The sequence below is a fragment of the Pseudorasbora parva genome, chromosome 1 (genome assembly GCF_024679245.1).
Source record: "Pseudorasbora parva isolate DD20220531a chromosome 1, ASM2467924v1, whole genome shotgun sequence".
NCBI classification, from domain to species: Eukaryota; Metazoa; Chordata; class Actinopteri; order Cypriniformes; family Gobionidae; genus Pseudorasbora; species Pseudorasbora parva.
In genome coordinates, this window is record NC_090172.1 from 48521884 (window position 1) to 48546974 (window position 25091).

At 36.6% G+C, this 25091-nt stretch overlaps 1 protein-coding gene and 1 long non-coding RNA gene across 3 annotated transcripts; one reads left to right on the plus strand and one right to left on the minus strand.

Annotated features, from left to right (window-relative positions):
* Window positions 1-862: 862 nt before the first annotated feature.
* Window positions 863-4906, minus strand: LOC137085137 (uncharacterized). Of its 2 annotated transcripts, XR_010906916.1 has the most exons (4): window positions 4669-4906; window positions 2177-2386; window positions 1867-1909; window positions 863-1722 (listed from the first exon to the last, which is right to left on the minus strand). It is a non-coding gene; the product is annotated as an uncharacterized lncRNA (long non-coding RNA). The 2 variants fall into 2 exon arrangements; XR_010906915.1 differs by having other exon boundaries at window positions 2177-4906.
* A 545-nt stretch (window positions 4907-5451) lies between these two features.
* On the plus strand, window positions 5452-23534 carry slc7a8a (solute carrier family 7 member 8a). Its single transcript, XM_067444060.1, has 12 exons — window positions 5452-5630; window positions 6046-6282; window positions 11518-11722; window positions 11933-12084; window positions 17438-17563; window positions 18704-18857; window positions 19185-19308; window positions 19646-19749; window positions 20235-20331; window positions 20576-20725; window positions 21072-21249; window positions 22207-23534. Exons 2-12 carry the CDS (start codon window positions 6138-6140, stop codon window positions 22359-22361), a joined length of 1590 nt encoding a protein of 529 aa, XP_067300161.1. The 5' UTR covers window positions 5452-5630; window positions 6046-6137; the 3' UTR covers window positions 22362-23534.
* Window positions 23535-25091: the final 1557 nt, after the last annotated feature.

The following is a 25091-nucleotide window of genomic DNA, read 5'->3' on the forward strand; positions in this document are numbered from 1 at the left end:
CACAAAAAAGAACTTTATAACTTACAATATGAGCATGTATAATGTAGAAAGGAAAGTGACACGAACACATTGTAATAGTTTTATTCCTCTGAACATGTGTTCCGTTATTGGATAAATATCCATGTTTTTGGACATATTATTCTTGGTCACATGTGCTCTCTGTGTTTGGTAAACAGACGTATCAAATTACGCTTCCTAGAAATACTCACTCCCCCTCACTATGCCTCACTCGTTCTTTTTTCTTCTTCTTTTTCTGTTACTCATAATAAAAATGTTCTTTTCCTTTTGGATTTAAATTTTCAAAAATTGCAGTTAACAAATGTAAATCCATAACTAAGTTCATAATTCTCAAGATTCACACAAACACATGACATATGTACACGTAAACCGGCATACATAGCCATGTGCGCATGTACCAGGTGCAGACATGCTGGTTTAAACTGGAGCCCTGTCTGGCCTGTTTTTAATTTCCTCCATTCCTTCACTTCATGCAACCTACAACGGGAACATCCACATTGTGAAAGACTCCTTGTGTTGTGGTAAATAAACTGCTCAGGTCCCATTACCAAATGTGGTATGTGTGGCAGAGCATGACTCAAGAGCACAGACCTGCAGCCCTGCGGGTCAACAACTTAAAAAAGGAAAGTGCCATCTGTTTGGTTTCAGAAACTATATACAGGAAATACTGGTATTTGCTGTCAATCATAATTTAGCTTAATTTCTACAGTAGAGGAAATATTATTGCTGTTATTTCATTCATACAGTGGGACCCAAATATCTGAGACCATTTTGAAAATGTGGGTTTTATTTGACTTAAACCTGAAAATAACCGTTTAGGGTTTAAAAAAAGTTAATGATTAAATTCAATTAATCAGAAATATATTTCAAGGGCATCAGTCTAATGAGTAACTGCATGTGTGACTTTGAACATGTACAGTGCATATTGAAAGTATTCACAGCGCTTTACTTTTTCTACATTTTGTTATGTTGTAGCCTTATCTGAACATGGAATAAATGTCTAATTGATTTCCTCAATTCTGCAACAATACCCCATAATGACAACATGAAATAAGTCTGCTTAAAATCTTTGCAAATAAAAATAAAATCAAATGTACATAAGTATTCACACAGCCTTTATAATTTATATAGCGCTTTTCTAGGCACTCAAAGCACTTTACATAGAAGGGGGAATCTCAACCACCACCAATGTGCAGCATCCACCTGGATGATGCGACGGCAGCCATATTGCGCCAGAACGCTCACCACACACCAGCTTATGGTGGAGAGGAGACCGAGCCTTTGCCATGACACTCAAAATGAAGCTTAGGTGCATATGTTTGATAATCCTTGAGATGTTTCTACAACGTGATTGGGGTCCACGTGTGGTAAATTCAGTTGATTGGACATGTTATATAGATCCCACAGTTAACAGTGCATGTCGGAGCATAAACTAAACCATGGAGTACAAGGATGTGCTGCAATGAAAGTCCCAATGAGCTCCATCATCTGTAAATGGAAGAAGTTTGAAACCACCAGTACTCTTCCTAGAGCTGGCCGTCCAGCCAAACTCGGGTGTTTCCCAAAACCATTGTTAGCCAAATGGTTACAAGTTCCATCATTTTCAACATCGTTTAGCCAGTCTGTGTTTCCTAAAACCATCGCTCCAACAAACATTCGCAAACAGCATCGCAAACTTGTGTGGTTCCAACGACAGATTTCAACCTGTGGTTAGAAGCATAGTTTCTTGTTTGCATGACATGTGGACTTATTAAATCCTTATCTTAAGCAGAATAAGCAAGCTGACATGTAGTACAATCTTTGTCTTTTATTTAAAATTAAAATTAGTTTGTCAACAGATTTAAATACCCTTTTTGAAGAGTGATGTGCTCTAGTATGTAAGAATTTGAATCTGGAAATAAAGTGAAATAACAGAAAAATAAGATTTAGTCCTAAGGTGCCATGTCCATAATTTATAGCAAAAAATCTAGCATGAATTCAATCTCAAAATAATTCATTAAAAACAGTTATTACTCCACCTGCATACCATTACTAACCTATGTGTTTGAACTACAGATGTGTGGCTATGGTTTCAGGAAACGGTTGCGACTAGCTAGTTGATTTCTCAACGTACTATGGTAGTTAGGCAGTGATTTTTGTCATTGTATGGGAAACACACCCTTGAGTGATTGGGAGAGAAGGGCCTTAGTCAGGGAGGTGACCAATGGTCACTTTGACAGAGTGCCAGTGTTTCTCTGTGTAGAGAGGAGAACCTTCCAGAACAACTATCTCTGCAGCCCTCCACCAACCAGGCCTGTATGGTAGAGTGGTCAGACAGCACATGACAACCCGTCTGGAGTTTGCCAAAAGGCACTGCACCTGAAGGACCCTCAGACCATGAGGAAAAAACATTTAAACAAAGATTGACCTGAATGGCATGCATCATATCTGGAGTAAACCAGGCACTGTTTTTCAAATGGCCAATATCAACTCTTCAGTTAAGCATGGTGGTGGCAGCATCATGCTGTGGGGATGGTTTTCAGGAACTGGGAGAATAGTCAGACAAGATAAAGGGAAAGGTTGTATTCCGATGTCACTCATGATACCCATTGATCTAAAGATGTCAGTCTAAGAGGCATAAATTAGTTGCAAGTGTTGCTGCTTGGGCAATATCTATCAATCAATATCCTGCATGGTGCTCTGAATTTTCTCTGAATTCAGCTCTTTCTTAGGCCTAAGGAAATTTGGGCAATAAATGACACTTAAAGCTCTGGGTATTAATTAACCTCATCTCACTGCAAATCAGTGAGATGAGTAGTGCATCCTTATCACTGAGAAAGAATTTGTGTGCAGCATTTGACTACAGAGATAATGTGACAAATGGTAATAGTGGCCATATCAATATAAGCAGCTGCTTTATCAGTGTGTTGAAGGCTGAATGTTGCTTGACAATCTACTGGAGTTTAAACTCAATGTTCTGTCTTCCTCTCCAGACACTTTGAAATGTGTAACAGTCTTTGAAGTGATGCACTGGCAATGTCATTCCCACTGTCTGTGCCCTCTTCTCCCTCCACATATTATAACTTGTAGTTTCAATGTCCTCATTTTGTACTATTCACATTAATAATTTATGAAACTGATAAGACAGGAAAGTCTCCATCAAAATGGCTGTATGCTACTTCTTCCGCAAGCCTTGTACTGAAAGTGTCACTCACTCGTGGATTTGACATGTTTATCTGTTCACTGTCTCGCTGATTAAAAGGAGAAGATTTGGACAGCCCAGATGAGATTAGTGCATTCCAACACAGTTTATTCAGACAAGTTCACACTAAGTTAATTTCTTAATGCTTCCAAACAACACCATTAACTACAGTCAGATTACCTTTTTTATGTTTTTATGGGACAAAAGTGTTGCATGACATTTAGAACATTTAAATTATTTCCAAAAATATAAATAGGTTACTATAATTATCAATATTTGATTTGTCACCTTATTTGCAAATAGTTTAAAAAAAAAAAAAATCTTTAAAACAGGTGCCAGCTTAAAACAAGAAGGAAACATCACATTTTCAGTTAGAAACTACTGTGATGTACTGTTGTGAAAATACAACCACTGATATATTATGAAAACAACTCTCCTTGTCACATTCATTGAGCTTGACTGGCATGAATTAGAGATGAAGAGATATGTGTCAAACTTAAAGAATGACCATGTCAAATGAATTTCACCTCATTATCAAAACAAATGTCATATTGACTGGTGAAAGCATGCTTTTAGAGCTGAAGCCTTGTACTACATGACTGTGTTTGTAAGGTGCTATTTAACGGTTGAGTTTCACCCAATGCCCTGCTTTCGTTCACTGAGCAAATGAATGAGAAAAGACACCGTCATGAGGGCCGCATGTTGGTCTGTGTACATGTGTGTTGAGCTGTGCGTGTACGTGCGTATAAGAGCCATTAAGATATCAAGCAATAGCTCATTTATCTATGATAGCACAGCTGTGCCAACACAATTCATAGTGTCTTCTTGTCCACTTTGATTCACACAATAATGAATGAGACACTTTGGCAAAAATGTCCCATTTACCTCAACTACTCTCCTGCTAATTTTTTTCTGCCAATATTATCTCTCGATTACTTTCATGATAACGAAGAAAATGTATGACCACTGTAACACTGTATCTCTCTCAAAGAAATGCACTTTGACCAACTAAGAAAAATACAGGACAAAAATTGTGTTTTTTTTTAATGAACGCTGTAAACGGTGCCTGAAAGCTGAAAATGTTGCTTATGCAACCGGTCTTCGCTCTGCGTTGTGTAGGGTGGTAAATGAATGAGACTTGGCATCAGGAACCACTCATGGCATATTTTATTTCGCCTGCATGAATAAAATAAAATTTTATCAAGCTGGAAATTTCTGTGGCCTTCTTTCACAAGTTTGCCTCTCTTCAGTCGCATTTACCGCGAACTGAACTACATTTAACACTTAGGCCCACTGAAGTGCCAGCTTATTCATAACTTTAAAGCTAACACAGTCATACTAAAAGCTAAAAAACTTGAATTTTGATTTCAGTGGACCTTTAACTTCTCTCATATAATGAAATCAATAGTTCTCACATATTTCATAAAACATTTGACATGAATTTAACAATAACATGAGTGAAAACATACCTGCATGAATAAAATGAAATTTTATCAAGCTGGAGTTCTGTGGCCTTCTTTCATAAGTTTGCCTGTTAGTGAAAGGCATTATTTTAGCCACAGAATTAGCCTGCTTGTGCTTAATGAATACTCTCCAACAGTACTTGCTTTACATCACTCACACAAACTTCATACACATTTGAATAAAATTAAAGTGCATTTAAGAACTAAACTGCATATTTTATTTTAGTTAACAAAGCTCATAAAACTTTTTATAGGGAGCTTCAGTACAACTCACCTCTCTTCAGTCGCATTTACCGCGAACTGAAGGAGAGCCGCGGGCGGAACCGGAACAAGAGTCTTAAAGGGGCCACGCGCCTTATTTAACAAAACACCAAATCACTAAAAAATTGACATATAACAATAGAAACATGACATCCCATTCAAAATAATCCAATATTAAAAGAATAATTGAAATTAAATATTAAAAGAATACTTTTCAGAATACAAAACAATAATATTAATGTAAAATAATTGACAGAGAGATTTTAATCGAAATTAGATAAATATTACACTTTTACAATTTTAATATTACATTTACATAATATTACAATTTTAAAAAAAATTGTATTACAATATTAATATTACAATTTTTAAAAATATTACAATTTTAAAAAAAAATAGATTTTTTTTAAAGGAATCTCTGTAGGGTTTTATATAGGTTATATGATATTTACTTATAGCTACAGCAGGCTTTGTAAGCTCTGAGGGAGGCGCTACTGTACTTGGGGGCGGGTTGACATATGGACCTATATACTACAGACGGTGTGGAGGTGCTTGGACCACTGGTGCTTTGGATATCGCTGGAGACGCGAGCGGTTCTCAGCGCGCCGACACTGATCTACCTTAAGACGTTTGGCAAGGGTCCATGTCAAAATGATGCACGCCTTGTCTTAAGAACGAGGAAGCCGTGAAGCACCGGTGTTTTACAGGTACAGGAAATAAAAGGGAGAAATTGAGTTGCTTTTCGGCCTCTCTGGCGCGGTGTTTTGGTTTAAACCGCAGATTAATCCCAGGATAATCTTCATCACGGATGCAACAAATGGACACATAGCCTAGTTGCGACTGGAGTATTACTGTAGTTTATGTTACGCCCAAAATTGGTGCTTTGTGTTAATTTTGACGCTTTAAGGAAACCTAACAATTCGATTACACCGACAGTGCCTCCTTATTATTTGTAGCCTATTTTATAGATCTTCACGACAGGAGCACATATTGCTTGTTAGCCTAATTTGCCTCTCCGCAATAAATCCTGACACATGCTTTCCACGAGCAGCCTCACGTAGATAAGTAAACGTGCTCAGTGGCATCATTTGCTCGAGATATTTTTTTATGTCTACTTTAAAGTCGCTCTCTAAGATCTGACCAGCGGTACACACGCCACGCGCTGCTCTAGCCTCACCTCTCAATATCGAGGACTGAACATCTCAATTACCAGCATGACGGATGGGCCGAGACAAAGAGGCAGCGCAGCCCCGAGCACCGGTGAGGATGGAGCAGCAGACGCCGGTAAAGCAGCGGGAGAGTCATCGGTGGCATTAAAGAAGGAGATTGGTCTCGTCAGTGCTTGTGGAATTATTGTCGGTGAGTGTTACTTTGAAATGTATTTCCATGTGGGTGAATGGGTTTCAAACGGATGCATGGTCGATCGTACACAGCTTGATTGGATAATGTCGAATGAGAGTCTCTCTCACTCATACCAATATGAAATGGAGAGGTCATAGCCTATATATGATATATAAGCAGTGGTGTAGCCGTTCTTAAATGAGGAGGCATCTTGTTAATGTGTGACCACATTAACACTTAATGTGGTCTCATCTTCCTAATTAAATAAACATTAGGCTACATTAAATAAAGAAACCAAATTAATTGATGTTATATAGTCATTAAAACCAAATCTCATAGTTAGTTTTTAATCATTTTTACATTTATTCCTAAATAATAACTGGCATAATTTTAAACAGTATATTTCATTTGTGAACTGATTTTCATCTGTTTTTTTTTTTTTTAAAGTCAACTTATTTTCATCACTTATGAAGCTCAGTAAACACTGATGGCAGGCAAAGATGTAAGATATAGCTAACTTTAATTTCACCTAGCTGATAGCTCACTAAAAAATCACTACAGTCTTCATGTTTTCAGTCCATTTCAAGTTCCATTTTGACTCGTCAAAAAGTGGTGATAAATGGAGTTTTTTACTTTTTAATTCCCATTAAACGTCATATGTGTGTTCATTCAGACCGATTTGCATTGGTGACTGTTAACTCAATGGGCACAAGGGAGGCAAGAGAGACGCAGACTACTTTACTGTGTAATTTTGTTTTATTTTCTAATATGGATTATTTTCTCTGTAAAAAATAAATAATAAAGAAAAAATCCAATATGGATAATACTGCATTGTCTCTCTTGGAAACAGCCTGATTATATATGCTAATGCATGTTGTTCTGTTGATTAGTTGTCTGAAAAGCTTTCTTTATGGTCAATATGATGTTCATTTTAGATAAACCAATAATCGTTTTGGCCTATAGGCCTATTTGAAATATGAATCATGGTTGTTTTTTATAAGATATTCATGAACATCATGTTTTAATTGTTGTAGATCTAATGATCACGTTGTGATGATAATGATCTGTAAAATAATCAGTATTGCTTAGGTCATGTGACCCTCATGCCTTGTAGTTAAATATTAAATATGATTTAATTATAATGAATAAGTACACACTATCACTATGTGTATAATATATATATATATATATATATATATTTATATATATATATATATATATATATATATATATATATATATATATATATATATATATATTATACACATAGTGATAGTGTGTACTTATTCATTATAATTAGGCTAAATCATATTTAATATTTAACTACAAGGCATGAGGGTCACATGACCTAAGCAATACTGATTATTTTACAGATCATTATCATCACAACGATATATATATAAGAACAGTTATTTTACCTAAATAAAAAAGAATACAAAAAATGCACCCGCCTTGCTGATGTTAAACTGGTGTTCTTTTTCTCTTCTGCTTTAAAATAAATAAATAAATCAGGTCAAAAACACATAGAGTAGATAGCAGAGACGCTGCAAATATAAGAGGAACTTAAGAGAGAAGTTAAGTTTTGGAGAGAAGTTAAGAAAACGTGACTTAACTATTGTCATTTATGAGTATGTCATGGCACTTGGCAGTTTTCATGTATTGCTTAAGGCAGCATTAAGCGATAAAATATATTTAATGTAATAATGAGAGTTAAGGAAAAGTAAAACACACCCAAGATAATCCCAGCCCACATTTTAACTGCAGCTATGATAATCCTCTTCAGCGACCTTGATCAGGTCAGGTCATGCATTCACATGCTTTCAGTTGCCCCACGTGAACATCATTATCAGATGATTGTCACTTTGGATCGCTCAGATCCCTTCTCAAGACTTTGTTCTCTGTGTACTTTATTAGATTTATCAGAATACTTTATAACTTCTGCCACTCTCATCCTTATCAACCCCTGTTCTGGAGCCCTTTGTGAGCTGGAAATGAAGCATGGGCCTGAAAGTGAACTCTCTGTCAGGTTTGACTTGCTTTCTTTTGTTTTGTCCCATTCTTTCATCATCAAGCTGTCTACAAAAATGTTCAAAGTTGAATGTGAGCCTAAATGGATGTAAGCAGTTTGCAGCCCCTTTAAACACAATTGAGGGTTAGGTGCCTTGCTCAAGAGATAGGAAGAGAGCACTGTTCATTCACTTCACCCACCTACATTTCCTACTAGTACACTGAGACTCAAACCCACAACCTTCAGGTTACAAGACTCTCTTACCACAACTGCCCCAGTTAGTGATTGGTTAAACCTCCGGTAAACTGATTAAAATCCAACTGAAAATGTGTGATCTTTGTATTGATGTAGAACTCAAAACTGCAAGCTCAATGTCTAGAGGTACATACTAATATACAATCATTAACTATAAGCTAAACCAGTGTTTTTAATATATATATATATTTTGATGATCATACAAAAGAAACACGTTAAACATTTAGCCTAATTCTAGCAACCTTTTGTACAGTCTTGGCTGCATAACAGTTGAATCCATTTAATTTGATAAAAGGAGACATTGTAAATAGCTTGCTTCATTAACCCAAACTCTTGTTTTTATGTGTGAATTTGTAAAAGGGAAACATCTGGCTATCAAGGCTGCCAGACCCACAGAAACAGTTTGATCAATGGAGGATGAAAGAAAATCAATAGGACAGTTGAAAAGGATTCGCCTCAGCAAACATGTTAGCAAGAGTAATAAATAGAAGTACAAGCAAATCTAACACCACAGAGCAATAAATGAGCCAAGTCTTTGCACAATGATTGACATGCATATATGATAAGCTGATAGCAAATAATACGCTGACTTTAAGGTAAGTCAGTTCACTGCGGCCACTGGCATTGCCCTGTGCAGCTATATTCTATGTTGTCAATAGGTATTATCCATCTACTTGAAATAAAGGTGCAGTCACATTAGCTACATTTAATAGGCAAAAAAAGTATATTGTCTATTGGCAATAGTGTTGTAATAAAGCACTGCACACAAAGATAACTTTTAAACCAAGCAGCTTTCTGGTTGCACCGAATGTGTGACCAACTTAAAGTAATCTACTGGGAGATATTTCACCCTCATGCAAAATTGTGCAGATTTTGTGTGTTCCTATTGAAAGTACAGCACAAATTCACAGTAAATAAACTACAGTAAATGTATCTGCATCTTCATGTGTTAACTCAATTCTGATAACAATCTTATCGAAATGTTGCTTTTTATTTCAAATCACACACTACAAAACAGCATTTTTTCTGGCTGGTACAGCTAATGCACAATGCAGAAAATGCCTTATCTAAATGCTAACTGGAACTTTGAATTGAAAGGTGGGACTTTTCTGTTGCCTTTCCATCTATGTGTTTGGCAAGGCTTAGCACAGATTAGATCAACGTGAACAGATTGACAAACTAGAATGTTAAATCAGGGATTGCTGCTGTGATGTTTGAGCTGTGAACACACAAAAGGGAAGCAAGAGGATGCATTATGAAAAGGAAATCCATCTGCATTTTTTCCACTGTGGTCAGCAATACCACGACCACGACTGCACAATAATCTATCAGTATTAACCTGTTGATGTCCATAATTCCTAGCTGGTTTCCTTAGTCAATTAATACACAAGCAGGCTGAATCCAGATCAATTGCTACATGCTTTGGCAAGAGTAAAAGATACCTCTGATTGTATAAAGTTGTGTAATTTGTACTTTGAGGCCATGGGACATGCTGAAGTTTGTGATAATCATATCTTAACAAAGCTTTTACACAGCAGAGATTAAGGGAAAGAAATGTAGTAGGAGAACAGACAAAGCTGAATGCTCAGCTGTAATCATGAAAGTTTATGGATATTCTTTAAGAGCAGATTATTTTGTGAGTACATCACGGCAGCAGTGGCTATAGAGAAGTCTGATTACTTGTTTACAGTGGCTATGTTTAACAGACTTCTGTATCCAAGTGATTCACAGGACATAATTACAGTGACAAGCCCACAGGAAACCCTGTACTAGTTACCTTAAACAAGGGCAAAAGCCCAAACATGAAGCACAATCAGGGTAGATTAAAGAATAAACCAGTTTCTGTCTCCCACTTGTACAGTAAGATCACATGCTAGTTCAGCATTTTTGTTTCAGAAAGCCTTGAACCCTTTGTCCAGTTTGTCACATGAGAGTCGTCTTTTATGGAGGAGCCTTGATCCAGCTTGGTTAGATTTGATGGAAAAACACCTTTTATAATAAAGTGTGACTAGTTTTGTATGTGCTTTCCGTAGGAATAGTTTAGTATGTCTAAATGGAAATGGTGGTTTACAAGTTATGCATGAGTTTGTTGGTATTGTGTCAGTTAATGGAGACGTGGCCTAATATGTACAAAAAAATCGATCGACCATACAACTAATTTCAACAGTGGCTCAGATAAGTGAAATTAGATTTGAGGAAAGTTCACACCTGGTTTGATATTTTTGTATTGAATGCAATGAAACCGAGACATTTAATGTGTAACATAAATGTCCAAATATCTTCGGGGCTTATATGTGTATCACAAACGCGCATGGATCACAGTGGTGCTCCACTACTGCACTAAGTGCATACACTGTTGTATGGCTAGACTAATACACACTCACCCTTATATTTGCTGTGTGTACTAACTCCATTAGTCACGCTGAATACTAACCCAGCAAATGTGAATCACTCACCACCTGTTTTCTCTCCCTTCTCCTTCTTTCTTTGCCACACTGACATTTTAATATCCTTCAGTGGTTTTTCAGTATCACCCCTTTTCTCTTTGCCTCTTTTATAGGTCTCTCTGGTCTAGGTAAAGTGTCACACTGATATCTCATCACACCTTTCTTATGCGTGTTAGGGATACTGTACATAACATTTAGTGAAGCACCATATTTTGTTATTTATTTAATAGAATCGGCCATTTTGGGATTTTTAACAGCCAAATTTGGAAATCTTTCTTCATTATTTTTTAATGTAAGTGTAGGCATCATTTGCTTCCAAGTATTTTTAGCTGTACAAAACTGCTGCTTGATATTGCAAACTTGTATTTCTTATCAGATTTTAATGTATTGTCTTAACTTTTGCGTTTCTGACAAATCTAAAATCTCTTTATATCCTTTACTCAGGATCATTCAAATGGATTTTAAGCACTTTAGTAGACATCCATTTTTCTGGCCTAGATTATTTCACAACTCTACCCCACCTCTCTGTTTCCTTTTTTACAGGTAACATCATCGGCTCTGGAATCTTTGTCAGTCCAAAGGGAGTGTTGGAAAATGCTAGTTCAGTGGGTCTGGCTCTCATCGTATGGATCATCACAGGTGTTATAACAGCGATTGGGGCACTCTGCTACGCTGAGCTGGGCGTCACTATCCCCAAATCTGGAGGCGATTACTCTTATGTCAAGGACATCTTTGGAGGACTGGCAGGGTGAGAATTTCAGTCACACATTGGTTTTATTAAACCTTCCAGAGAATATGATGCTAATCAATCAAATATCATTTTATGTCTAAAAGAATTAACCTCTTTCAATTTTTCTTTTTTTAAGAAACATATTTACCAAAATACCACTGTACTACCATTTGATGAGTACTTTTTTGTTGGAAGCATTCTAACTTTTTTTATACATTTATGTTACAGGTTTCTGCGGTTGTGGATTGCTGTGTTGGTTATCTACCCCACTAACCAGGCGGTTATCGCTCTAACCTTCTCCAACTATGTCCTGCAGCCTCTGTTCCCCACCTGCTTCCCCCCAGAGAATGGTCTGCGTCTGCTCGCTGCCATCTGCTTGTGTGAGTACCAGAAGGACACACACAGATATCATTCAGAGTCTCTCAGGGCGGTGTCAGGCCAGACTCTACTCTACACCAAATTACCACACCAGTTATACCAATTTCAAGGGCATGATTTACATCATTACAAACACGTGGAATATTACTGATTGGCATAAAGTCTAAACAATGTGTCACGCGAGAATAGATAGGAGATGTTGTTGTTGTTGATCAGGATGTATACATCAGACAACCCCAAGATTGGGGTAGTGTTGACTTCAGGGGAGTCCTAGAAAGACGCCAAGAAGTCTAGGGTGTGAGAAAAGCGGTCCGATCCATTCCATAGACCTGCACAGAACATGTAACACACACACACACACAAGACTCTAGGGCACATCTCTCCTCCAAGGTTAGCGTAGCAGTGAGCTTATCAACAGAACAAGATATCAACACCACATGACAAACAATCTCCAGAAAGAAAAGTATGACTAATATCATCTACTCATTCTATAAAGAAATATAAAGAAATATATAGACAAAAATGTACTTCTATGGGAAAAATCACACTATATAGATGGGAAGAAAACACAATTGGAAGACTCAAATCCTCCCACCCCTTCCTGTCCTGGGGTTACTAACAACAGGCAGGATTCACCTCTTGGAAGTTCTAACTTTCTCTCCAAGGTCCTGTTGGTCAGGACCCAGAGATAGAGGTCAGGCTATCTATGTCAGAGCACATAGATAGGGGTCAGACTGTCTTTGTCAGACCGTCTCTGGAAAGCAACTTAGAAACCATACAGCAGACATAGAGTCAAAATCATATTAAATAATAGTTAAATGTATTAATGATCACATAAAATTGATTGTCAATAATTCATTATTTTAAAAGGATAATAACTGATTATTTAATTCATGAGGTTATTCAAAATCATTCAAAAGGATAAGATGCATATGATGAAGAGGCAAGGGTGTCGGCCCACTCCCCCTTCACTATAGTATACAGTGTGTGTGTGTGTGTGTATGTATGTATGTATGTATATATATATATATATATATATATATATATATATATATATATATATATATATATATATATGTGTATATATATATATATATATATATATATATATATATATATATACAGTGGAGGTACAATTTTGTTCCTTGGGGAGCAAAACATATAACTGTACCTTGGTACAAGTCAAGTTACACAATTGGCCTTTAGGGTACAATTATCCCATCATTTTCCTCAGTTCGGTCCTAGTGAGCCGCTGTCCTGCAGAGTTTGGTTCCACCAACCCTGAAAGACATCTATAGAAGCTCTTATTGAGAATTAACAGATGTTTAGATTTTGATGTTTTATTGAAAAAGTTTGGCCACCATTGTGATCAGTGTTTCCTTTAGTTGGGCAGTTTGACTTGAAATTTTAAGTAAGTTTGTGGTTTTTGTTACAGTGTAAACAAAACACACAATTGCTCAAAACAAAAGAAGCAAAACAAACTGTATCAGGAAGAATAATGTTGGACTGAACTCATCACTAAATAATAATAAATAATATTCACCAACAATACTTGCTTGTCACAGATCAGACATTTTAAATATTGATTTTTAAAAACATTCTAAAGGGGGAAATGTATAGATGCACATAGATATCAAGAATCAGCATATGAATCTCAACAATGGTGACATACTTAATGCTGCAATGCATGCTGGGAGTCACAGGTTTTATACTGTGGTGGCTTAGAAGGGTTGGAGATAAACTCTGGAGGACATCAAATCTCTAGGACTGAACTTACTTGCCTATCCCTGACTTAGAGGTACAAAAATGTCCCCTTAAAGGTACCACCCCAGTGCTGGCTACTTGTACCGTAAAAGGTACAATTTTGTACTCTTTTTTTGACAGTTTTACATGCGTTGTGGACTGTTTTATGTTGTTTACCACACAGATGCAACAACAACTTACACAATCACTATTTCCACATCTGCTTGTGATTCACTTGTGAACACTTGTATATTGTAGGCATTTTTCTCTGCGCATGCACAAATTGTGACTGGGAATGGATACTTTATAATAGCATCTTATGTTTGACGATGAGGGCAAATCACGCTGAAGTGAAAGAAACTTGAAGGCCAGAGCTAGAGAGACAGTGTTTTGGGACTGGTGTGTGAATGAAGAAGACAGAGGGGTCATACCCTGGGAGAGAGAACAGAAAGGTTGTGGGAAAATGTGCAGATGATAGAAAAGGATGAGAGTGAAAGAGAGAGGGGATATGTGAAGATGAATGGAATGATGTTTTTCATGGCGTCAAGAAGTCTTGAGCGTGGGCTTTCTGCAAACTTCACGCTGGAGCTACAAATACTGCAACCTGTATGCAGACAGGCAAACAACAGACCCTAAGAAGAAAGAGAGGTCAACAAGAGAAGATATTAGGTGATATCTCAACATGTTTTGATTGAAGTTTCAATGTAAAAACAGCGTTAATACTTATTTAGTTGAATAATTAGATTTAGTAATGATAGTTCATTTAGTCTTTTTATGGGGAAAATCTTACCCAGAATTAGCTATTCAACTGTAACCAGTGAAAGCTCTGTCAGCTTTGTCCGTTTCACAGGGGAACAGAGCTGAGCCAGCGTTCATTGTGTGCCTTTAGTAAACTAGGGCACTGTATCAAGACTAAAATTTTCTGATGGGCTAAAGTTGAAAGTAGTTTTTTTACTAACCAGATGTTCTCAAGCAGCTCTAAAGCTTTTTTGCTTTTTCTTTAGCTCTGCTTTTGTTTTGTTTAGAGAACGGCAGGAAGTGAGTGAAAGGGCAAAAGTGGACACTATGGCACAGTTTTACAGGATGTCCCTGTTCTTGTACTCAACTCTTTTATGCCTCTTTACTTCCTTTATGTCTTTTCATCTTAAACTGCAATTCTAAAAAAAAGTTTGTTTGTAAGTGTGTGCATGGCTCTGTTTCAGAACCTAATTTGTTGCCTTAGTAGGCAGCATTTTAAGGGAATACAGTGACACGAACACTATTCCAAATGGTGGTCAGAGATACCTTCTCATGGCCAAATATTGGTAGTATTGCATGTACATTCAAGACAATCCCATAAAGAATTAGTGATGTCCCATATTGCATACTATACACTATGCACTTATTCTGCGCATCAGAGTCCGATAGCCTCTCCCCTTTGGCTACATAAGGAATTGTATGAAGTGTCTGACATTGCATACTTAATTTTTTTTCTGTAATCATCTGGGTATTTTAAGCACACTTTTTCTTTTTTTAAATGTTGAGTGTGAAAAAAACCCATGTCTACCAAAGAAGTGATATATGAGAGAAATGTTGATTATTAATTAACATTATTATAATTCATAACTTGATATTACTATAATTCATAGTTTCGAAAATTACTGAAAAGGTTAAATATACTTAAATGTTTTACTAATTTTACCAAAATGCTTGTGCTATTTTGTTTTCAAGCTTATTTGAGCATCACATGGTTAGCTTAGCAACATGCTAACTCTTGTGTTTCAACTCAATTATTTATTCCATTTTAATTAGGATACTGCTTATGTGTAACAGAGGCCAGCTAGTAGTAGTTGCTGTGTGAGTAAACCTCAATCCCCTGACCTCAAGAGATGCTCTAGCGACTGACGCTAAAGGTTGCAGCCTTTAGCCTCCTTGTTAGAGTGTCCGACTCTCATGCCGGCGGACCCGGCTTCGAGTCCCGGTGCGAACAGAAGGGGTTACATATGCAAGCAATACAGAGCAAAACAGAATCCACCAGGTTTTAGAACAGATCCCATGAGTATATTGTGTTTAACAGGCTGTTGAATGGTAGAAAAAAAATAGTTTAGCACATGATTCTACTTGCATAAAGTCTTAAGATATTCAGAGGATAAAACATGGAAAGTTAATTGAGTAACCCTGACCTCTGTGGATGTGACTGACCACCACTGTAATCAGCTTATTGTAAGATTCTTGTTGTCACAGGACTGTTTTCTGCTATGGTCTACTATGTTGATTTCACTACCTGCCTATTTTTCCATTCCAAAAGAGTTTCATAAACACCACCCTCAAAGACGTCGTCTCCGCTTGATTTCCCAGAATGCACTGCCCTTTTCTCAAGACACTACGGGGCTAATCTGGAAGCGAGGCAGTGCTCTTTTTACACAGAGATAAGGCATAAGGATTACACCTCCTTGCCCAAAGCCTTGTTGTGTTTTTACTGCGTTCCCGTCAGACTATTTGTGTTGATTTAACCTCGAATAGTAATTATCATGGATTTTGTCATCAAAATACCTTACACCACCTATTATCACCTGACTTGCATTTTAATGTTGCGAGTGTGACTAGATGCTGCTGCATGTGTATGTAGTTTCATACTGAATGAGTGCAAAGTACTCTCGCTGAGCTTGGGCTACTCTGCTTCGACATTCTCAATGCACACCCAGTTCACACTAGTTGTGTGCGTTATTGCTCTGTTAATAAGTTAATCAAATTGACATGAAATTATCATTTGGTTTAACCGCCTCTTGAGGTGAGTAATTTATTTTGTTGCTTGTCTACAAGTACACAATTAGTATTTGAACGAAACAGGACAAAGCTGAAAGTGCACAACACGAAGTGGCCTTTTTGCATGTCTTGCAAGTTCTCAAAAGTGCAAGAGTCAAGACTCAAAGTTTACTTGCATGTCCCTCTGATTTTATGACCAAATATGTCTCTCACATGCCATCAGACGACTGCGTGCATGTGACTATGACATGTACATATATTTAGCAAATTTACTTTTTCAACATCAGTTTTCTAAGTTAGAATGTATATGAATCTATGAGATAAATATGTTTTACATGATTTAACTGGTTACAAACAAGAACTTTTTGTTGTTGGTTTAAATAATTTCTTCAGCCTGTCAAATGATTTTTTACAAGAACAAATATTTCATGTAATCTCTCAAATCTTGTGAGATTAAAAAAAAAAAGTATCACATGGGCTGTCACTTCTTGAAGCTTTTCTGTTGCATTTTGCTGGCAAAGCCACATTGAATTTGAAAAATGAATACACTTACTCAGTTGCTTTGAATAAAAGCATCTGCCAAATCAATAAATATAGAGGTAAAATGTCATATCTTATCATGATTAGTCTTCACTGACTGTGTTAATGTTGTAGTGCATTCAACTGTTTAAATAGGTTCACCTGAAGGCCTATTCCAAGCTTGTCATGTGTATGTTTGATTAATTCCTCATAGCTGAAAGCATTATTTTATAATCCTTTGGCATACTAGACTGCTCAAACAGCAGGGTGCCATTAATCTCACTAATGGCTTATAGTGTATGCATTGTGTGTAACCAGACTTGTAACCTCAATGTCTGTGTGTTTCAGTGCTGCTGACTTGGGTGAATTGTGCTAGCGTACGCTGGGCAACACGGGTACAGGATGTCTTCACTGCAGGGAAACTTCTGGCCCTTATTCTCATCATCATCATGGGCATCGTACAAATCTGCAAGGGTAGGTACCATATGTCTATGTATGTGTGTCCATGCTATATGTTACTGGTTATTCAAGAAGGTCTGTGGTAAATAAAGCTGTGTGTGTGTGTGTGTGTGTGTGTGTGTGTGTGTGTGTGTGTGTGTGTGTGTGTGTGTGTGTGTGTGTGTGTGTGTGTGTGTGTGTGTGTGTGTGTGTGTGTGTGTGTGTGTGTGTGTGTGTGTGTGTGTGTGTGTGTGGCTACGTGCAGTGCTTGTTCTTGTCCGTGCATTTGTAGAAGTTTGTATACGTGACTCCCTGTCCTCCTGGACAACTTGCTTCATAGCTCCGTAAAATCTTCAGAAAAAATGAAAGCACAGCACTTCCCCTCTTTGCCTTGTTGTCTCAGCAAAAGTCACTGGGTTCAAACCCTCTAATAAAGAATAACACAGATAATGCAGTTTTCACAGCTGGTGCGTCAGAGAGGATTCAATAGTGATCACACTGCTGACGGTCTGTTAGCTCAGACACTGACCTGATTATATGAGAGTGACAGATGTGATTCCATGCAGACGCTTTAAAAAAACCTGGATTTGGTTTAGTTGGCATTGGCTGCTCTTTAATGTGGGGTCTTCGGGTTCATGCATGCTCTCAAAGAGAGTTCAGAGAGTATATGTGACCCAAAGACCTGACACTAGAATTGCGGTATTATACTATGGCTTAGGAAGCAAAATGGAAAACCAGTCAAAACCAGTTTAAGGTGGTAGTTGTATTTTGGAGCATGGTAGCTGGTCTCAGGTGGATTACTAGTTGGTGGGAATCTGCCAAAGATTGTAGCCATTTTGATCAAATGCCCCTTGCAGGAAAAATAAGGTCACAGTATTTTTTATAACTGCCCAAGATGGCCTACCAGTTTCACAAGGTTTTTACCTACTCAATCCAGCTGGATCTTCATAAACTTTATTTTATTAAGATCCCACAATGCAATTTTGGCAAATTTGGTCCTTGACCAGGGAACTTGACCATCAGTTGTTTAAGTGGAGCTGCGTTAGTGATTACTCTAAGCTGCTTTGAGTAAAAACATTTGCTAAAGGTTAACCAACTAGCTAATAATCCAGAGGCATTTTATGACAAAATTCCCTTTGATGCTTGATAACTATTGTACGTTTATCCCTTCTCCAGGCGAATATTACTGGTTGGAACCGGCCAATGCTTTCGAACCGTTTCAAGACTATGATGTTGGTCTGATCGCTCTGGCATTTCTACAGGGGTCCTTCGCCTATGGTGGCTGGAATTTTCTCAATTATGTCACAGAGGAACTTGTCGACCCCTACGTGTAAGCCAATTCTCATCTAAAGAGCTCACAGTAATTCAGTAATGTGTTCTCAGTATTTATTTAGTGTAAATTGGATATACATTTGTAATATCCAGCAGAAAACCACATAGCGGGTCAATAGTCAGAATGGTCTGCAATATATCAAACTGCACAAGTAGAAAAAGGCAAACGATTAATTGTATTATTTTACACAATACTGGAATCTGCCTTAATCTGACTGAACGGTAGAAAATTAAGTTGGTAGGCTAGAATAATGCAGTGTACTTTTCTGACTGAACACTGTTCTTTTCTTTCCCTCTTTCTTGTTTTTATATATTTTCGATACAGGAACCTCCCCCGTGCTATCTTCATCTCAGTTCCCCTCGTGACCTTTGTGTACGTTTTTGCTAACATCGCCTACGTCACTGCCATGAGCCCTCAGGAGCTGCTGGCTTCTAATGCTGTAGCTGTGGTGAGTGACCTGTGTCCATTCATAGCCCTTAGACACTTTCAGACTGCAAACAGACTGATTGCTTTGCTTTATGCAGGAGATTCTTTGACATATCTACCCAAGTATCAATATTTAAAGTTCTTTAAATGATACTTGGATTGAGCTCTTGATGACTGCCTGTATACCATTCAAATAGATATATCAGACTCCAGAATCTCCTGCATTCAATTCGAATGACCTTTTTTATATAACAGCATAGATATATGGATATGATAATGCATGTATTCGAGCAACGTCTCCTCTTTTCCTCTGCTTGTCTCTCTTTTCTCTACTTCACCACTCTGTTGCTCTCTCCCAGACGTTTGGTGAGAAGCTGTTGGGAGTGATGTCATGGATCATGCCCATCTCTGTGGCCTTATCCACATTTGGGGGGGTCAACGGCTCCCTCTTCACCTCCTCTCGGTCAGTCCCTCCATCCATCCATCCATCCATCCATCCATCCCATCCATCCATCCATCCATCCATCCATCCATCCATCCATCCATCCATCCATCATTTATACACAAGAAACATCCTGTGATCTATCTATCTATCTATCTATCTATCTATCTATCTATCTATCTATCTATCTATCTATCTATCTATCTATCTATCTATCTATCTATCTATCTATCTATCTATCTATCGTTCTATCGTTCTATTGTTCTATCTATCGTTCTATTGTTCTATATATCTATTGTTCTATCTATCTATCCTTCTATCTATTGTTCTATTGTTCTATCTATCGTTCTATTGATCTATCTATCGTTCTATTGTTCTATCTATCATTCTATTGTTCTATCTATCGTTCTATCTATCATTCTGTCTGTGTCTTCACATATCCCCTTCTACTGAATACATTGGCATCATAAATAACATTATTCCTGGATTGTCCTGATGTTGTTCAGGTTGTTCTTCGCGGGTGCACGTGAAGGCCATCTCCCTAGTCTGCTGGCTATGATTCATGTGAAGCGCTGCACCCCAATTCCAGCCCTGCTCTTCACTGTGAGTATCATATACAGTATATATTCCTTTCTCTCCCTATAAGTACGTCTTTAACTCACTCTCACATTTGTTAAATTGCATAATTTAATTCTCAGTTGTCCTGTTATTGACACACTATTTTTATAAAGTATGTTATTACCAGTATGAATGGTCTTCACGATAATATGATATTAGACCGTTCTTATAGATAGATATGCAAAATTTGTCATTTCGATTGTTAAATCTCGGTCTTACTCTCTTGCAGTGCCTCTCCACACTTCTGATGCTGTGCACCAGTGACATGTACACACTCATCAACTATGTGGGTTTCATCAACTACCTCTTCTATGGTGTCACTGTTGCCGGGCAGATTGTGCTGCGGATTAAACAACCAGATATGCACCGGCCAATTAAAGTAAGTCCTAAAAACTTAAACCCATTGTTATGATATGTTAAATAAGTATTTTATGTTAATTTTGAATTGAATTGTTAATGCACAAAAAAACTAAAAAACTAAAACAACATTGCCATATGATAAAAATTAGTTTCTGCTCAATGATTTCAGTAGTTGTTGACTTTTTACTGTTACCTTGCCATCTTTTATAAAAAAAAGTATTTAGTTTTGCAAACCTATTTATATTTTGTTATAATAACCATTAAATCATGATGTGCTAGTTACTTTATACATACCTTCCATATAACCTGAAACCTTAAGATAATGTTTTCCTTCTGGCCGCTAACCATACCTCTCCTACCCACAGATCAGTCTGGTGTGGCCTGTCATCTACCTTCTGTTCTGGGCTTTCCTGCTGATCTTCTCTCTGTACTCGGAGCCTGTGGTGTGTGGCATTGGCTTGGCCATCATGCTTACTGGTGTCCCTGTCTACTTCTTGGGCGTGTACTGGGAAAACAAGCCTCAGTGTTTCAATACATTTGTTGGTAAGTGGAATAAAGTTCAAAGATATTTGGGGCTTAATGATGACATCACTTCTCTATATTAGGTCTGATTAAAGACAATGTATCTCACACTGTATGGCTGGGAAGTTATATATTATATATTTACACTACCAATCAAAAGTTTGGTAAATAAATTAATACTTTTATTCATAAAGGATGTATTCAACTGTTCAAATTTCTGTTTGAACAAAATTGTTAAATTGTGTTATTTATAATGTTTCTGCATGGCATATATACATTTTAATGGTACAAATCAACACATTACTGTACATGGGATATTGATTGCTAGAGACTGGACAGGATTCACAATTACAAGTTTACTGTTGGTCTCTTAACTCTTAAAGACTTTATTTACATATGTGTTTTTGTGTGATATAGTATGCATCGGTATAAAGTGTAAGTATACAGTAGTAGAGTCCAATGGACATTGTTAAAATGATTTGGTTGATCGAATGCTTTACATTTCCCTTCATTAGTTACAAATTCAAGATTTACCTAGGACATTTTTCAAATCAGGACACATTTACAAAATTGTCTAATATAAATGTATAGAAAATATGCTTGACATTTTATGAATTATGCATTCAATGACAACGAAGCAATGTTTTCAGGGGTAAGACTATTCAACAGAGAACCAGTATAGTAAATTTTAAGCAACATGACAATGACATTATCACTTCTGAAGGCTTTTAAAAACTACTTTTTAAAGTATATTAAAAAAAGAAGTTAAAAATAATAGTGATTAGTTATAAACAAGAATTAGTTCTTCTTAAAATAATATTTCACAGTATGTTTTTTTTAATGTTTTTTTTTTTTTTTTTTTTACTGTATTTTAGATTTTATTTAAATGCAGCCTCGATGAGCATATGCTTCTGGTTTCAAAAACATTATCATATCTTACAGACCTCATAAACTGAATTACTCTCTTTATGTTCTCAGACAAGATGACATACGTGGGTCAGAAGTTTTGTGTAGTGGTCTACCCAATGGAAGACGAGAAGAAAAATGAGTCTGTAGATGAGATTGAAATGAAGGAACAGTCGGTTCCACTGTCAGCAGAAGAAGGGGAGACATCGAAAGCATCTGACAGCTGAACACACACTCATGTGGAGACACACTCATTCACTCACATACAGGGTGCCAGACTTATTCAGATAGACACTGGAAATCAAAGTCAGATTTTTTTCCCCATACCACTATGTTTTGCCTTTTCATAAAGAGGGGGTTGCACTGGAATGCAGTGGCTAAGCTCAGGAGAGAGAATTGAACAGGGACTAGCTGCACCACAGGTCATGTGGTTCTGCTGTAGTATTCTTAAAAATGTTCTGCATTCTCTCTAATTGCTAGTCTCTTAGCAACTGCTTTCTACTCCATCAGCTGTGCAAAAGAATTATAACACTAAAATTAGAGATTACATAAAGCCCTAAAGCTTGGAAAAATCTGCATAAAAAATAATAATGTTCAGTATTAGTATATTTACTAATATTCTGTAAACTACAGTTGATAAAAATGGCAAACTACATTAAGGCTTTTCCTAAAATGGCAGGGTTCATTTTATTTATTTATTTATTACTAAGTACATTCTAATGTTCTAATTCTTACCCCCTCTTTATTTCTCCTTTTTCAGTTCAGTTCTCTGTCATAACTTTTACAGACTTATTTTTTTAATAAGCCAAAGCTGTGTTTTAATTTAACAAGTTCTCATTTCAAGTGTATTTCATCACACCAAAACACTCAGAAGCATTTCTTTTTTTATATTTTGATATTTTTGATTGTCTTTTTTTAATCATATTCCTTTATTCTTATAAAATGATCATTTTTTCACTGTTCTCTTTTCTGAAGGAAAGCTCTGGGATATTTTTTTTAATCATCAGATTTTTAAGGCATATATTTAAGAACACAATTGTAGTTGTTCAGAGTAGTTTTCTACCAGGTTACTCTGGTACTAATACAATTCAAGTTCTTTTATTTGCATTAACCTTAACTGTATAAAGTTATTGCTGTTAAAGAGTATTTTGCTTTCTAATATTTTTGAAGGTAAAAATAGTTCAATGAAAACTTAAGTTAAGTGTCGCAACAGTATCTTCATTCCGTGTGGACTTTAGACAGAATATGGCTCATCTGCTTTATAGCCACAGTTATAACCCTCAAGTTCTCTTTCACATCGTTTAATTATTTCAAAAGTTTATACACAGATGCAGATTCAGAATTGCAAAGTGGTCAGTTTTTACGAGAAAAAAATAAAATAAAAACAATAGTGATGCATAGCTAGTGTTTGTGGTGTAACTGAAAGCCTGTGAATGTAATAGTTCTATAGTTTTGGTCCTGTATATTATGTGAATATACAAAAACTTGAACTCAGTTATGTCGGGAGAGTTTGTTAAATCAGTCATATAATGCACAATATATTATAATTGTGTAGATGATAATGTAGGTGCAATTCAAGGAAGAAAATGAATCGAAAAAGCTAACAAACCTATGAATTATACATAATCTGGATGATTACATTAATATACTAAATAACTAGTCTAAAGATAATTAATTTTCTAAAAATAAAACATTAATATGTAAGTAAATTATATATGCTTAGTTCAAAAATATACATGACTATAGTGTTCGGTATATATGTATGTCACTTGTCCATACAAACTTAAGGCTTTTAGTGGCCACAGGGTCTGTTCATTGTACCTCTGCGTTGATGTCACACCTTTGCCCATTTGTGAAGACTGTGGAAAGTGCCAGTTGTTTTTGTTGTATTTTTTATTATTATTTAGTTTTTTGCAGATCTGTAATGTGTAGATGCTGTATAAAAAGCAATATAATATATAGATCACAGTGTAATTCATAGCACATCCATTTTGCATGAGCTTAACCCCCCACATTCCGTAGAGACTATTGTATCAAATCTATAACCTTCGCACTTACACGATAAACACTGCCTTTTTGTTCACCTGTCCTACTCAAGCGGTGGCGATACTTGTCGTTATCATCAATCAATGAAAGACTGACTGGGTAAACTTTGAGCATTGTATGTATCATCAGAGGTGCAGAGCGTCTTTGGTTATAGTAATGCTGCTCCTGAGCTGTGCCTCGGTATCCAGCACTGCCTACTGTGTGGTAAACACAAACACAATGTATATTTTATATGGAACATGCGACTTTGATTGTGCGCAATATTAAACTTTCGTACACACACACACACACACACACAATCATACATGCGATACCAAAAGCCATGCAAAATGAATTCTCTTCATTTTCACGTAGGTATTTGATTGTCACCATCTTTAACAAATGATTGATGTCAATATTTTGAATGTCTTTGTCACATATACATCAATAAGAGAATTACTTTTATAGATGATATTAAGATATGTACAGTATAAAATGATAAAAAAAATCATTACGCTCAAATTGCAACTTACACATAACTGGGGGTGAACGGTTTGTACCAGAGTCGTCTTGTTTACTATAGTTTTTGTATTTGTTTGAACAGTGTGTATTAAACGATAAATAAATCTATATGCTGAACCAAAAGAAGACGTGCTTTTCTCGGCTAAAGAAACTGTGCAGCACTGCCACCTATAGGCAATAAGCCAGATTACGGTCAACTTGTATACAGTTTCACCGCTGTCAAATCTGTTTGACAATTTAAAAGGTGTTTGTTTCTACTCAGTTTCCCTCTTAAAGGGACAGTTCATCTAAAAATGAAAATTACCCCATGGCACCACTTACGTGTATTTGACATTCTTCTTACAGACAAATACAATCGGGGTAATATTAAAAGATGTCCTGGCTCTTCCAAGCATTATTATGGCAGTGAA